The sequence below is a fragment of the Lithobates pipiens genome, unplaced genomic scaffold, assembly GCF_037356315.1.
Source record: "Lithobates pipiens isolate NorthernLeopardFrog02 unplaced genomic scaffold, aLitPip1_a1.2 Scaffold_18, whole genome shotgun sequence".
NCBI lineage: Eukaryota > Metazoa > Chordata > Amphibia > Anura > Ranidae > Lithobates > Lithobates pipiens.
In genome coordinates this window covers 221046295-221060859 of record NW_027507758.1, presented here as the reverse complement: position 1 = coordinate 221060859, position 14565 = coordinate 221046295, and the positions used below count along the sequence as shown (strand labels likewise).

Here is a 14565-nt window from a genome sequence, read left to right as displayed (position 1 = left end):
ACGTTTTTGGTTGTAACATGACAAAATGTGGAAAATTTCAATGGGGTATGAATACTTTTTCAAGACACTGTATTATCTATTTATTCATGACCTTCCATTGACAATTAGTCCATTTGCTGAATTGGAACACTGCACTTCCTTTTTCCTTCCCTATTGACCTTTTCCTTCTCTCTTTTCTCCTAATGTAAGAGCTAGAGTACTAGTTTTTATGTTTTGATCTGTGTGAACATTAATGGGAAAAGTTTTTTCTTTTCTATTACTGAACGTCAATATGTACGCTAAGACCTTACTGTATTTGTTACTCTTTAGGGTTGATTTACTAAGGGCAAAAAGACCTGCACTCATTTTCCCCATGAACCAGAGACTATGGAATAGTTTCACTTTGAAGAGAATACCCAATCATGCGCAAGAACAAAAAAAAAGCATTTTCTGTTTGCACATGATTGGATGATGGAAATCAGAGCTTCAATAAGCTCTGGGGAAAATGAGTGCATCTGCACTTGCAAAGTGGACAGTCTTTTTGCCCTTAGTAAATCAACCCTAAAGAGTAACAAATACAGTAAGGTGTTAGCGTACATATCGACTTCCACAGTCTATTTACTTTAGTAAATCAATCCCTTTGTCATGTAAAAATATGGAAAGAAATGTTGTCTGCAGTCCTTTTCTTCGATATTCAACTATTTTATTGCCATCTGAGTTGCATATTTTCTTCTTTTTTTTTTCCCCACAAAAAAGAGTTGCATATTTTCACTTGCTGGCTTGTGTAATAGCTGTCATTAGAACAGTAATTAAGGGAAAATCCCTGTGACAGTGCACCAGATAGAAGTAAAACCTGACAGGGGCTCCAATCCTTTCCCATACTATAAAGACTATAAAGCAAAGTTTGGGCTGAACATACACTTTAAGTAATTATGATTTGTATGTAAATTGTATAATATCTGACAGATTTCTTTCTACATGAAAAAATTATATGTAAACAATGATTTGTGCATTGTTCAAATACCATAGAATGAGAGGTGCTCTCTGCCATTTTTTTGTCAGCTAGGTTACATGATGTATTAATATTTATTATCAATATTATTTTAGGATAACTTGGTTATACTGTATATTCAAATGTGTTCAGTAAGGCAGAGCAAAGAGCAGATAGGGTGTGCAAAATGCAATAACTCCTAACAACCAATAAGGGTTTAATTTTCTTTAGTCAGCTCAGTTAAAAAATAACTGATTTCTGATGACCTCATATGTGCTGTTATATTTTGCATAGCTTCATTACCAATTGCTATTTTTATGTTATATTAACAAAATGGTTCTTTTTCATGTGCTTTCTAAATCCGGCATTGTATTTATTAATGTAATATTTGCTTTATAAATAGGAAACAGTTTTGCTAAAATGCAAACGACCAGGCCAACCAGCTGTGGATAAAATATTTCATTTTGAAAGGTATAAATTTAGAATCGGCAGTTATTTTATTGTATGGTAGATGCAGTGGGTATAAAAAAAAGAATCACCCCTCTTTAAAATAATTCCATTTTGTCGCTTTGCAGACAGACACAGTTTTTGTTTTATCCAGGTGTATTTACTCCATTCAACTTATAACATCCAAGTGAAAGATATAGCCCCCTTGAACTTTTCAACCTTTTGCCACATTTCAGGCTTCAAACATAAAGATATAAAATTTTTATTTTTTTTAGAAGAATCACCAACAAGTGGGACACAATTGTGAAGTGGAACGAAATCTATTGGATTTTTGAAACTTTTTTAACTAATAAAAAAATGAAAAGTGGGGCATGCAAAATTATTCGGCCCCCTTGCGTTAATACTTTGTATAGCCACCTTTTGCTGCGATTACAGCTGCAAGTCGCTTGGGGTATGTCTCTATCAGTTTTGCACATCGAGAGACTGAAATTCTTGCCCATTCTTCCTTGCAAAACAGCTCGAGCTCAGTGAGGTTGGATGGAGAGCGTTTGTGAACAGCAGTTTTCAGCTCTTTCCACAGATTCTCGATTGGATTCAGGTCTGGACTTTGACTTGGCCATTCTAACACCTGGATACGTTTATTTGTGAACCATTCCTTTGTAGATTTTGCTGTATGTTTGGGATCATTGTCTTGTTGGAAGATAAATCTCCGTCCCAGTTTCAGGTCGTTTGCAAACTCCAACAGGTTTTCATCCAGAATGGTCCTGTATTTGGCTGCATCCATCTTCCCCTCAATTTTAACCATCTTCCCTGTCCCTGCTGAAGAAAAGCAGGCCTAAACCATGATGCTGCCACCACCATGTTTGACAGTGGGGATGGTGTGTTGAGGGTGATGAGCTGTGTTGCTTTTACGCCAAACATATCGTTTTGCATTGTGGGCAAAAAGTTCGATTTTGGTTTCATCTGACCAGAGCACCTTCTTCCACATGTTTGGTGTGTCTCCCAGGTGGCTTGTGGCAAACTTTAGATGACACTTTTTATGGATATCTTTGAGAAATGGCTTTCTTCTTGCCACTCTTCCATAAAGGCCAGATTTGTGCAGTGTACGACTGATTGTTGTCCTATGGACAGACTCTCCCACCTCAGCTGTAGTTCTCTGCAGTTCATCCAGAGTGATCATGGGCCTCTTGGCTGCATCTCTGATCAGTCTTCTCCTTGTCTGAGCTGAAAGTTTAGAGGGACGACCAGGTCTTGGTAGATTTGCAGTGGTCTGATACTCCTTTCATTTCAAAATGATCGCTTGCACAGTGCTCCTTGGGATGTTTAAAGCTTGGGAAATCTTTTTGTATCCAAATCCGGCTTTAAACTTCTCCACAACAGTATTATGGACCTGCCTGGTGTGTTCCTTGGTCTTCATGATGCTCTCTGCGCTTTCAACAGAACCCTGAGACTATCACAGAGCAGGTGCATTTATACAGAGACTTGATTACACACAGGTGGATTCTATTTATCACCATCAGTCATTTAGGACAACATTGGATCATTCAGAGATCCTCGCTGAACTTCTGTAGTGAGTTTGCTGCACTGAAAGTAAAGGGGCCGAATAATTTTGCACGCACCACTTTTCAGTTTTTTATTTGCTAAAAAAGTTAAAATTATCCAATAGATTTCGTTCCACTTCACAATTGTGTCCCACTTGTTGGTGATTCTTCACAAAAAATTTAAATTTTATATCTTTATGATTGAAGCCTGAAATGTGGCAAAAGGTTGAAAAGTTCAAGGGGGCCGAATACTTTCGCAAGGCACTGTATATATATAAAATAAATAAATATATAATTATATATAGGAACAGATGCCCTCTATTTTCCTCCTGCAGCTGCTGAAAGCCTGCTTCTCCTCTCACTCCTGCAGGCTTTCAGCAGCTGCAGGAGGAAAATTGAGGGCATTAGTTCTTCTATATGCTATCCCCACTGCCCCTCCAACCTAGGTCCTGATGCTCCAAGATAAAATAACAAAAGTAAAAACTTCTGACACCAGCCAGTGGTTGAACTGCCAGGGCTGCAAAGGTTGCAGTTGCGACTGGGCCTTGGCGTTCTGCCATCGTGTGGGGGGGGGTGATGTGCCAAGATGGGGGCCCACACCAGAACATGTGAACGGGTCCTGCTGTGGGACCATAATAAAGGGCCTCACGATGGGAGTAAAGGGCCCCAGGATCAGTGTGACAGGCCCCTGGCCCAGAGGGAAGGGCTTCGGTCAGGGGTTGGGGGGCCCTTCATGGTTTCTTGCACTGGGGCCCTGAAAGTTCTACTTATATCTCTGACATATCCTATACATGACTGGTTAGCCAGGATAGAGACTACCATAGTATATGAAGTAAGTTACTTGCAGTCAAAGAGCTAGAAATTCAGCCTTACCTTCAGTCATGCAGAGTTGTACAGACCCCTCTACTGTACTAAAGTTGCTTACTATGATTTTATTGCACACAGTGTGCATTTCAAAGCTCCAGCAAGTCATATGGAACCCCCATTTCCATTTCCAGATTAGAGGACATCCAACATCATCTAGTACTTTCCCTGGCCTGCCTCTATCATTCATTGGATTTCAGGTCTTTCAATAATGGAGGCTCAGAATCACATGTTTGGTTACCTAGGTCAGTATGCAAGCAAACGCATTCTGCCTAGGAACTCCCACTCCCCAAGGATGATACCCACCTGTGAAGGTATTTCGATATTTTCCTAATTCCTTCCAAGAGCCAGCCCACTTCTTGCATGAAAGTTGAGGGCTTGGGAGGAGAACTGAGGCAGGGTGCTGTGGTATTTGCAGGAAGCTATGTATGGCACCCTGACGATACCTCCCAACAGCCTTGGTCTGATTGCACTACATAAAGAAGCACAGAGACCCAGTGATGGCATCACTGCTTCTAAAATAAAGTGTGAGATTAAAACAGGTATTTATCATTTTTGGGATGATTTCTTTCCTATGTACAAAAAAAGTTATAAAGATACGGACTTATGCACACCACTGTTAGAAAGGATTCCTTAGCACAGCACTCCGCAGTGACAAGTGCATAAAAATCTTACATTTGTAATGAGCATATGGAAATGTGGGTTTCCCCGCATTCAAATCGCAGGCAAGCGTGACCATCTCTCAATGGAGCCAGTTCACACATGTCCGGGGCAGCCGCAATCTGGATTGAAAAAGGGTCCGGTGCGTGTTTGGGCACAGTGTATACATAGCTTAGTCATTAAAGCATAATTGAAGGCAGTCCCGGGACAAGGTCACCTAGAGCCCAAGAAAAACAGGCCGAAATGCGCGCCCCCTCCCCAAGATGTATAACCATTATACATAGTTACATAGTTAGTCAGGTTGAAAAAAGACACAAGTCCATCCAGTTCAACCAAAAAAAATAAAATAAAAATAAATAAAATAAAATATACTATACATATATATATACACATATACACACATACATACATATATATATATATATATATACACATATATATATATATATATATATATATACACATACATATACCAGCCCATATACCCAATTCTATACCCACAGTTGATCCAGAGGAAGGCAAAAAACCCCAGCAGAGCATGATCCAATTTGCTAAAGCAGGGGAAAAAATTCCTTCCTGATCCCCCGAGAGGCAATCGGATTTTCCCCGGATCAACTTTACCTATAAATTTTAGTACTCAGTTATATTACGTACACTTAGGAAATAATCCAGGCCTTTCTTAAAGCAATCCACTGAGCTGGCCATAACCACCTCTGCAGGGAGTCTATTCCACATTTTCACAGCTCTTACTGTGAAGAAACTTTTCCGTATTTGGAGATGAAATCTCCTCTCCTCTAGACGTAAAGAGTGCCCCCTTGTCCTCTTTGTTGACTTTAAAGTGAATAACTCGACACCAAGTTCCCTATATGGACCCCTTATATATTTGTACATGTTGATCAAATCCCCCCTTAATCTCCTCTTATCAAGAGTGAATAAATTCAGTTCCTCTAATCTTTCCTCATAGCTGAGTTGCTCCATGCCTCTTATCAGTTTGGTTGCCCTTCTCTGCACTTTCTCCAGTTCCCCGATATCCTTTTTGAGAACTGGTGCCCAAAACTGAACGGCATATTCCAGATGAGGTCTTACTAATGATTTGAACAGGGGCAAAATGATATCTCTCTCTCTGGAGTACATACCTCTCTTAATACAAGAAAGGACTTTGCTCGCTTTGGAAACCGCAGCTTGGCATTGCATGCTATTATTGAGCTTATGATCTACCAAAACCCCCAGATCCTTCTCCACTATGGATTCCCCCAGTTGTACTCCCCCTAGCGTGTATGATGCATGCATATTCTTAGCCCCCAAGTGCATAACCTTACATTTCTCAACATTAAACCTCATCTGCCACATAGTCGCCCAATTAGACAGAGCATTGAGGTCTGCTTGTAAATTGGTGACATCCTGTAAGGACGTTATTGCACCACATAGCTTGGTGTCATCTGCAAAGACGGAAATGTTACTCTTGATCCCAGACCCAATATCATTTATAAAGATATTAAAAAGTAAGGGTCCCAGCACTGAACCTTGGGGTACACCACTCATAACCTTAGACCATTCAGAGTAAGAATCATTAACCACTACTCTCTGAATTCTGTCTTTTAGCCAGTTTTCTATCCATCTACAAACTGATGTTTCCAAACCTGTAGCCTTTACCTTACACATGAGCCGTGTGTGCGGAACAGTATCGAATGCTTTTGCAAAATCCAAATATATCACGTCCACCGCCACCCCTCTGTCCAAGGTTTTACTTACCACCTCATAAAAATAAATCAGGTTTGTCTGACAACTCCTGTCTTTCATGAATCCATGCTGTCTGTTGCTCAAAATATTTTTTTCCTGCAAGAACTCATCTATGTGGTCTTTTATTAATCCCTCCAGTATCTTCCCAGCTATAGAAGTTAAACTAACGGGTCTATAATTACTTGGTAAAGACTTTGTTCCCTTTTTAAATATAGGCACCACATTGGCCCTGCGCCAATCCAGTGGTACTATTCCTGTCATTAATGAGTCCCTAAAAATTAGATACAATGGCTTTGAAATTACAGAGCTCAATTCTTTTAGGATCCGTGGGTGGATGCCATCAGGTCCAGGTGCTTTCTCCACCTTTATTCTGTCCAAATATTTCTGGACCATATCACTTATGAGCCATTGTGGATTAGGGGCTGCGTCAGTACCACCCCCATTGTGGACATGAGCTCCCCCATGCTCCTTTGTATACACAGAGCTGAAGAAAGTATTGAATAAGTTAGCCTTCTCTTTGTCCCCAGTCACCCACTCCAGATTATTTTGCAAAGGGCCTACATGCTCAGACTTCACCTTTTTACTATTAATATATTTGAAGAATTTTTTGGGGTTTGTCCTACTGTCTTTTGCAATTTGTCTTTCATTTTGAATTTTTGCATCCTTGATTTCCTTTTTACATATTCTGTTAAATTCCTTGTAACATTTAAATGACACTAGTGTTCCTTCATTTTTATATTTTTATATTTTTTGAAAGCTCTTTTTTTATAGTTTATAGCTTTTTTAACTTTGGCCGTGAGCCACATCGGCTTTATTTTTAACCTTTTAAACTTATTGCCCATGGGAATATACTTTGCCGTGAGATCACAAACAAGCTTTTTGAAGAATTCCCATTTCTGTTCTGTGCCCATTGGTGCCAATATTCTCTCCCAGTCTAAGTCCTGGAGAGCAGCCCTCATCCTTGGAAAATTTGCTCTCTTGAAATTAAGTGTTTTTATCTTTCCCGTATGTGATTTTTGCTTACAGCTAACATCAAATGAAATCATGTTATGGTCACTGCTACCCAGATGTTCCTTTATCTGAACATTAGTAATACGTTCTGCATGGTTTGAGATTACCAGGTCCAACAGAGCATCATTCCTAGTTGGGGCCTCAATAAACTGTACCATAAAATTGTCCTGTAATTGTCCTGTAATTATGTGTCAGCAAAAATCCCCTCTCCCCAAAAAAAAGAATGGAGCACTAATCTGCATGCCTACTCTCTAAGCATAAATTCTCCCTTTTCCCAATACAATTCTGCCCCTTCTGAAATCCCATTCCCAGCATGAATCTTTGCTCCCCCCCCCCCCCCGCTCAACTTCTCTAATTCCCCATATGCCGCAAGTACAAATCCACCCCCCTGAAAAAAATTCCCCCCTCCTAGTACAAATCCCCTACCCCTCACATTTCCCCCCAGCACAAATCATCTTCTTCCCCACTCCAAATCCACCCTCCCTGCACACATTTTCCCCAATCCCCCATCCTTGCAAAAATACCCTCAATAATCCCTGCTAGCACAACCCCCCCCCCCCAAATAAATCCCCCTCTTAGCACAAATTCTCTCTCTCCTTAAATATTACCTTTTCCAGCACAAACCCCCCAAAATTCCCCCTCCTAGCACAAATAATTTTCCCCCATCCCAACACAGATCCCCTGAAATCATCACTCTTAGCACATCCCCCCAAATTTCCCCTCCTTGAACAATTATAACCCTGACACCCCCCTCCCCCCAAATCCCCAACCTCCTTGTGGTGTCCCTCCACCTCACATGATGCCACAAGGCAGCAGCCTTTCTAGCCACCCCTTGTCCCAGCTCTGAGTGAAGGCAACGTTTTTTTTCTATTTAGAGTTTAGAAACCTGCTATGTTTTCATTGCTGTTTGTGCCCTTGTGAGGGAGATTTGCCCTCTCTATTTATCCTGGTGACTGTTTTTATTAAAAGTGAAAGAAAATAACACATTTTGAGTGGTCATCTAAGCAGAAGTAGAGGGGACAACAGCTCCAAAAGGGACACTAATTCTGGTGACCCTGGTGACTACCAGGGACTTCCTTCACTTTGTCGGGACTTTCTGATGCGGATATAGGACAGGGAGTGAATGGAAACCTCCCAAATGGGACACAAATGGCAATGAAAAAACTGACAGGGGTTATAACTAGAGGTCGACCGATTATGGGTTTTTCTCTGGCCGATGCCGATATTTAGAAATCATGGCGGCCGATAGCCGATATATGATGCCGATTTTTTTGGGCCGATATGTTAGGCCGATTTTATTTTATTTATTTATTTTTTTCCCTTTTTTATTATTATTTTTTTTTTTAATCCCCCTTGATCTAACACACCTTTCCCACTGGGGCATTTTTCAGGCGCTTTTGGGCTAAAAATAGCGCCTGTAAAGTGCCTGCAAAATGGCTCCCCTGCAGTCTGTGTGAAAGACAGAGTGCTTTCACACTGAGGCGATGCGCTGGCAGGATCTTAAAAAAAAAAAGTCCTGCAAGCAGCACGTTTGGAGTGGTGTATACCGCTCCTCCCCCACTCCTGCCCATTGATATGAATGGGCACCACTGCCGAAGCGCATGCAATGCGATTTGGCAGCAGTGCTTCATGGGCACATTTAACCTCTTCCTTGGCCGCTAGCTGGGTTATATGTGCCCCACTAGCAGCCAAATAGCACCGCTAAAATGATGGTAAAGAGCCGCTAAAACTTGCGTTTTACCATCAACGCCTGCCCGCTCCAGTGTGAAAGCAGTCTTCATAAGTGATACAGAAAATTTCTTACATTTAAACATTTATTAAACAAAACAAACATCCAATCAGTTTACTTGTATGTATGATTTAGATAAAAAAAAAAAAAAACTATATATTAAATAAAAACAGGTAGTCAAAACTTTTGGACGAAAAAAAAAAATCGCCTAACTTTACTGTTTTTATTTTATTTTTATCTTTTAAATAGTGTATTTTTTTCCCCAAAAAATGCATTTGAAAGACCTCTGTGCAAATGCCGTGTGACATAAACTATTGCAACAACCACTATTTTATTCCCTAGGATCTCTGCTAAAAAAATATATATAATTTTTGGGGGGTCTAAGTGATTTTCTGGCAGAAAATACAGGATTTTTACTTGTAAGCAACAAGTGTCAGAAAAGATTTAGTCTTTAAATGGTTAAACTGAGAACTCTACACACAGAGATGATTTTATTCATTCAAGTGTAAACATTGTATCTTTCTGTTCTTTTCTTGGCAGCCTGCCCAGAGAGGAGGAAAGACGTTTCTATGACGACTCAGGCAACTTACACTGACTTCTATTACAGAAGTCATTTCAAAGTCCCGCTGTAGTTCTAAATCGGCTTTTTATCAGCACAATCGGCCGATGCCGATTATTTAAAAAACGGCAAATATCGGCCGATATATCGGCCGACCTCTAGTTATAACCCTCTCTTGCTCTTTCCAGAGTAAAAAAAAAAAGTTTTGCCTTCAGTTCTACTTTAAACATTGAACCATATACTCTGTTACACCCCTAAATTCACCTTGCTCAGCAACACTGTGAAATTATTTTTTTCCTACAGAGTGTTCAAGCCACATGAATCTCAAAGTGCAGTATTTGAAGAAGTGAGACCCCTTATTACATCTGTACTGGATGGGTAAGAAAATGTTTAAAAGCGGACCTTCAGTCATTTTTTCAATTTTCTGTTCTTGTTGTTTTAACTTTGGATAGTAAAACATTTTTTTTATGTCAGTAAATACCTTATACAGCCCACTTCCTGTTTCTTGTCTGGTCATTAGCCTAGGCTTATGACATCATGCACAGCTCTCTCTGTCACTCTCATTTGCCAGGAAGGGAGGGGGGGGGGGGGCTGAGTCATCAGACGGCCAATGAGAGCTGCAGAGCTGGCCTCTGTGTGTCTGTGTAAATCCAGGAAGTGAACAGACAGCAGTTTCAGCTGCCCACAGTTAAAATGGTTGCAGCCAGACTCAGTAGAGGAAGATTTCTGCAGCATATTTAGCAAGTACAGAATCACAATATATATAAAATAATATGAAAAGTGGTTGGAGGGAAGCTTCAGAATGGCAAAGATGTTTTTATTACAAATTATCTGAGTAGACCGCACTTTCAGACCGGACCATTTTGCTGGTAAATGACCAGAGGTCTTTTTACACTTTGGCACTACGCTGCTTTAACTGGTAATTGTACCCAAACAAAATTTGCGTCCTTTTCTTCCCACAAATAGAGCTTTCTTTTGATGGTATTTGATTGCCTCTGCGATTTTTATTTTTTGCGATATAAACGTAAAAAGACCGCAAATTTTGAAAAAAAATGATATTTTCTACTTTTTGTTATTAGAAAAATCCAATAAACTCAATTTTAGTCATACATTTAGGCCAAAATGTATTCAGCCACATGTCTTTGGTAAAAAAAAAAGTCAATAATTGTATATTTATTGGTTTGCGCAAAAGTTGTCACATCTACAAACTAAGGTACGTTTTCTGGAATTTACGCAGCTTTTAGTTTACGACTGCCTATCTCATTTCTTGAGGTGCTAAAATGGCAGGGCAGTACAAAACCCCCCCAAATGACCCCATTTTGGAAAGTAGACCCCCTAAGGAAATTGATAAGAGGCATGTTGAGCCCATTGAATATTTTATTTTTTTGCCTCAAGCGATTGAATAATGACAAAAATAATAATATTTTTTTTTTTTTACACAAAGTTGTCACTAAATGATATATTGCTCACACATGCTATGGGCGTATGTGAAATGACACCCCAAAATAAATTCTGCTGCTTCTCCTGAGTACGGGGATACCACATATGTGGGACTTTTTGGGAGCCTAGCCGCGTACGGGGCCCCGAAAACCAAGCACCGCCTTCAGGCTTTCTAAGGGCGTAAATTTTTGAGTTCACTTCTCACTACCTATTACAGTTTTGAAGGCCATAAAATGCCAAGATGGCACAAAACCCCCACAAATGACCCCATTTTAGAAAGTAGACACCCCAAGCTATTTGCTGAGAGGCATGTTGAGTTCATGGAATATTTTATATTTTGCCACAAGTTGCGGGAAAATTACAAACTTTATTTTTTTTTTTTTCACAAAGTTGTCACTAAATGATATATTGCTCATGCATGCCATGGGCATATGTGAAATGACACCCCAAAATAAATTCTGCTGCTTCTCCTGAGTACGGGGATACCACATATGTGGGACTTTTTGGGAGCCTAGCTGCGTACGGGGCCCCGAAAACCAAGCACCGCCTTCAGGCTTTCTAAGGGCGTAAATTTTTGAGTTCACTTCTCACTACCTATTACAGTTTTGAAGGCCATAAAATGCCAAGATGGCACAAAACCCCCACAAATGACCCCATTTTAGAAAGTAGACACCCCAAGCTATTTGCTGAGAGGCATGTTGAGTCCATGGAATATTTTATATTTTGCCACAAGTTGCGGGAAAATTACAAACTTTTTTTTTTTTTTCACAAAGTTGTCACTAAATGATATATTGCTCACGCATGCCATGGGCATATGTGAAATGACACCCCAAAATAAATTCTGCTGCTTCTCCTGAGTACGGGGATACCACATATGTGGGACTTTTTGGGAGCCTAGCCGCGTACGGGGCCCCGAAAACCAAGCACCGCCTTCAGGCTTTCTAAGGGCGTTACAGTTTTGAAGGCCATAAAATGCCAAGATGGCACAAACCCCCCCCAAATGACCCCATTTTGGAAAGTAGACACCCCTAAATTTAGGGGTACACTAGTGAGACTAGGTAATAAATGGCGGGTGCCCTGAAACTATAAAAAAATAACTAACCAACCAGCGTCACCTGTAACAGTTATATGGTGATCACTGGTGAAAGGGTTAACTAGGGGGCAATCAGGGGGCTTTATGCGGTAGTATATGGGGGTCCCTGGCGCTATAAAAAGCTGCGGCGAACCTAAATACCTACCTGCCTAACTAGCGTCACCTGTGACACTAATACAGCGATCAGAAAAACGATCGCTTATTAGGCTGGGTTCACACTGGAGCGATGCGGGAACGCCACGAATGCGCGGCGGGTTCCCGCATCGCATGCCTCCCGGCGGCAGTTCACACTGCCCTATGCGAACTGCTGGGAGTGTCAGTGAAATGTTACTGACACCCCCAGATCAGTTCGCATATCGCAGTGCGATCTGCAAACTCGGATCGCATGGTGTGAACACCCATGCGATCCGATTCTGCTGCGGGCCAAAAAAAGGGTCCCGTGCGAATTTGCGGCGGGTGCGGCGGGTGTGGCGGGTGCGGCGGGTGCGGCGAATGGCTGAACTCGAATCGCACAGAGATCGGATGTGATTTGCACTGCAGTGCGGTGCGAATCACATCCGTTCTCATAAACCGCTGCAATGTGAACCCAGCCTTAGTGACACTGGCGACGGGGGGTGATCACGGGGTTAAACCTTTATTGGGGGGGTTAGGGGGGTACCTTAGAACTAAAGGGGGCTAACCCTAACTGCTCTAACAGTTATTAGTCACAAATGACACCCGCCGGGTGATCAGGGGGTTAAACCTTTATTAGGTAATAAATGGCGGGTGCCCTGAAACTATAAAAAAATAACTAACCAACCAGCGTCACCTGTAACAGTTATATGGTGATCACAGGTGAAAGGGTTAACTAGGGGGCAATCAGGGGGCTTTATGCGGTAGTATATGGGGGTCCCTGGCGCTATAAAAAGCTGCGGCGAACCTAAATACCTACCTGCCTAACTAGCGTCACCTGTGACACTAATACGGCGATCAGAAAAATGATCGCTTATTAGGCTGGGTTCACACTGGAGCGATGCGGAAACGCCGCGAATCCGCGGCGGGTTCCCGCATCGCATGCCTCCCGGCGGCAGTTCACACTGCCCTATGCGAACTGCTGGGAGTGTCAGTGAAATGTTACTGACACCCCCAGATCAGTTCGCATATCGCAGTGCGATCTGCAAACTCGGATCGCATGGTGTGAACACCCATGCGATCCGATTCTGCTGCGGGCCAAAAAAAGGGTCCCGTGCGAATTTGCGGCGGGTGCGGCGGGTGTGGCGGGTGCGGCGAATGGCTGAACTCGAATCGCACAGAGATCGGATGTGATTTGCACTGCAGTGCGGTGCGAATCACATTCGTTCTCATAAACCGCTGCAATGTGAACCCAGCCTTGGTGACACTGGCGACGGGGGGTGATCACGGGGTTAAACCTTTATTGGGGGGTTAGGGGGGGTACATTAGAACTAAAGGGGGCTAACTCTAACTGCCCTAACAGTTATTACAGTCACAAATGACACCAATGCAAAAAAAAATAAAAAATAAATGACATTGGTGTCACTGTGACTGGGGGGCAGGGGTAATTGGGGGGGTGATCGGGGGGTAAAGGGGGGGTGTGAGTGTGCCTGGCATGTTCTACTGTGTGTGTAGAGTGTTGGTGCAACTCACCGATCCGCTCTCCTCCGTGTCGGAACGAAAAATACCGACACGGAGGAGAGAATACATCACTTCCTCTCCTGTGTTTACATTACAGGAGAGGAAGTGATGTCACGGGGGATTTCTATTCGTCGGGAGCGATCGCGAGGGGGTGGCCATGAATGAATGGCCGCCCCCTCATCCCGGATCGCTCTCGAAGGAATGCCGACCGCCGCAGGCACCGGGGGGGGGCCCGATCGGGCCCCCCACCCGCGGGCAGGCAGGGACTTATATATACGCCCATATGCCTGCCCGTGCCATTCTGCCGACGTATATCGTCGTGCGGCGGTCGGCAAGTGGTTAAATGAAGGTAATATAAACACCTGGATAGTGAGAATAACTTCCAGCTCAAACAAGAAATGTTACTTCTTGGATGTTCTTTTACACACAGAAATGAAGTATTTGACTCATATAACACTTTTCTGTGTTGGCTGCTTTGTACTCAGACTCAGTGTTGCCAATGGTTCATGTATTTGGAGACAGACTTTTCACACGTTTCAGGGGAATTGCCTGCCATTTCACATCAGGACTGAAATGGTGGATGTGATTGGAACAGGCCTGGAACAGAAATGCAGTGAAGAATTAGGCCTGTTAGAAGCTGTCAAATTGCAGAATAGCAACATGCCTTCCAGGCCTTCTTTTTTTGTGCTGTAATGATGGGTTGAACTTTTAACCATTTTTAATAAAAAAGCTGGTTTTATTTGTCATGCATCAGACATCGGTACATCAATAGTCTAACATAATGAGCATTATCAAAGAGCGCTGTGCCTCTGCCAACATTGCATTATTGCACCATGCTTAGCTTATGATGCTTTATGTGCACAGTTACTGCATGGCTCA

General features: G+C 42.2%; 1 protein-coding gene across 2 annotated transcripts in view; it reads left to right on the top strand.

Moving 5' to 3' along the window:
• The window catches only part of KIF25 (kinesin family member 25), a 133481-nt gene that overhangs the window by 52668 nt on the left and 66248 nt on the right, over positions 1–14565 (top strand). For both annotated transcript variants that reach the window (XM_077486588.1, XM_077486589.1), the window contains exons 8-9: positions 1374–1441; positions 9825–9899. In XM_077486588.1, the coding sequence (XP_077342714.1) occupies positions 1374–1441; positions 9825–9899 (143 nt within the window). The remainder of the gene's footprint in view (positions 1–1373; positions 1442–9824; positions 9900–14565) is intronic.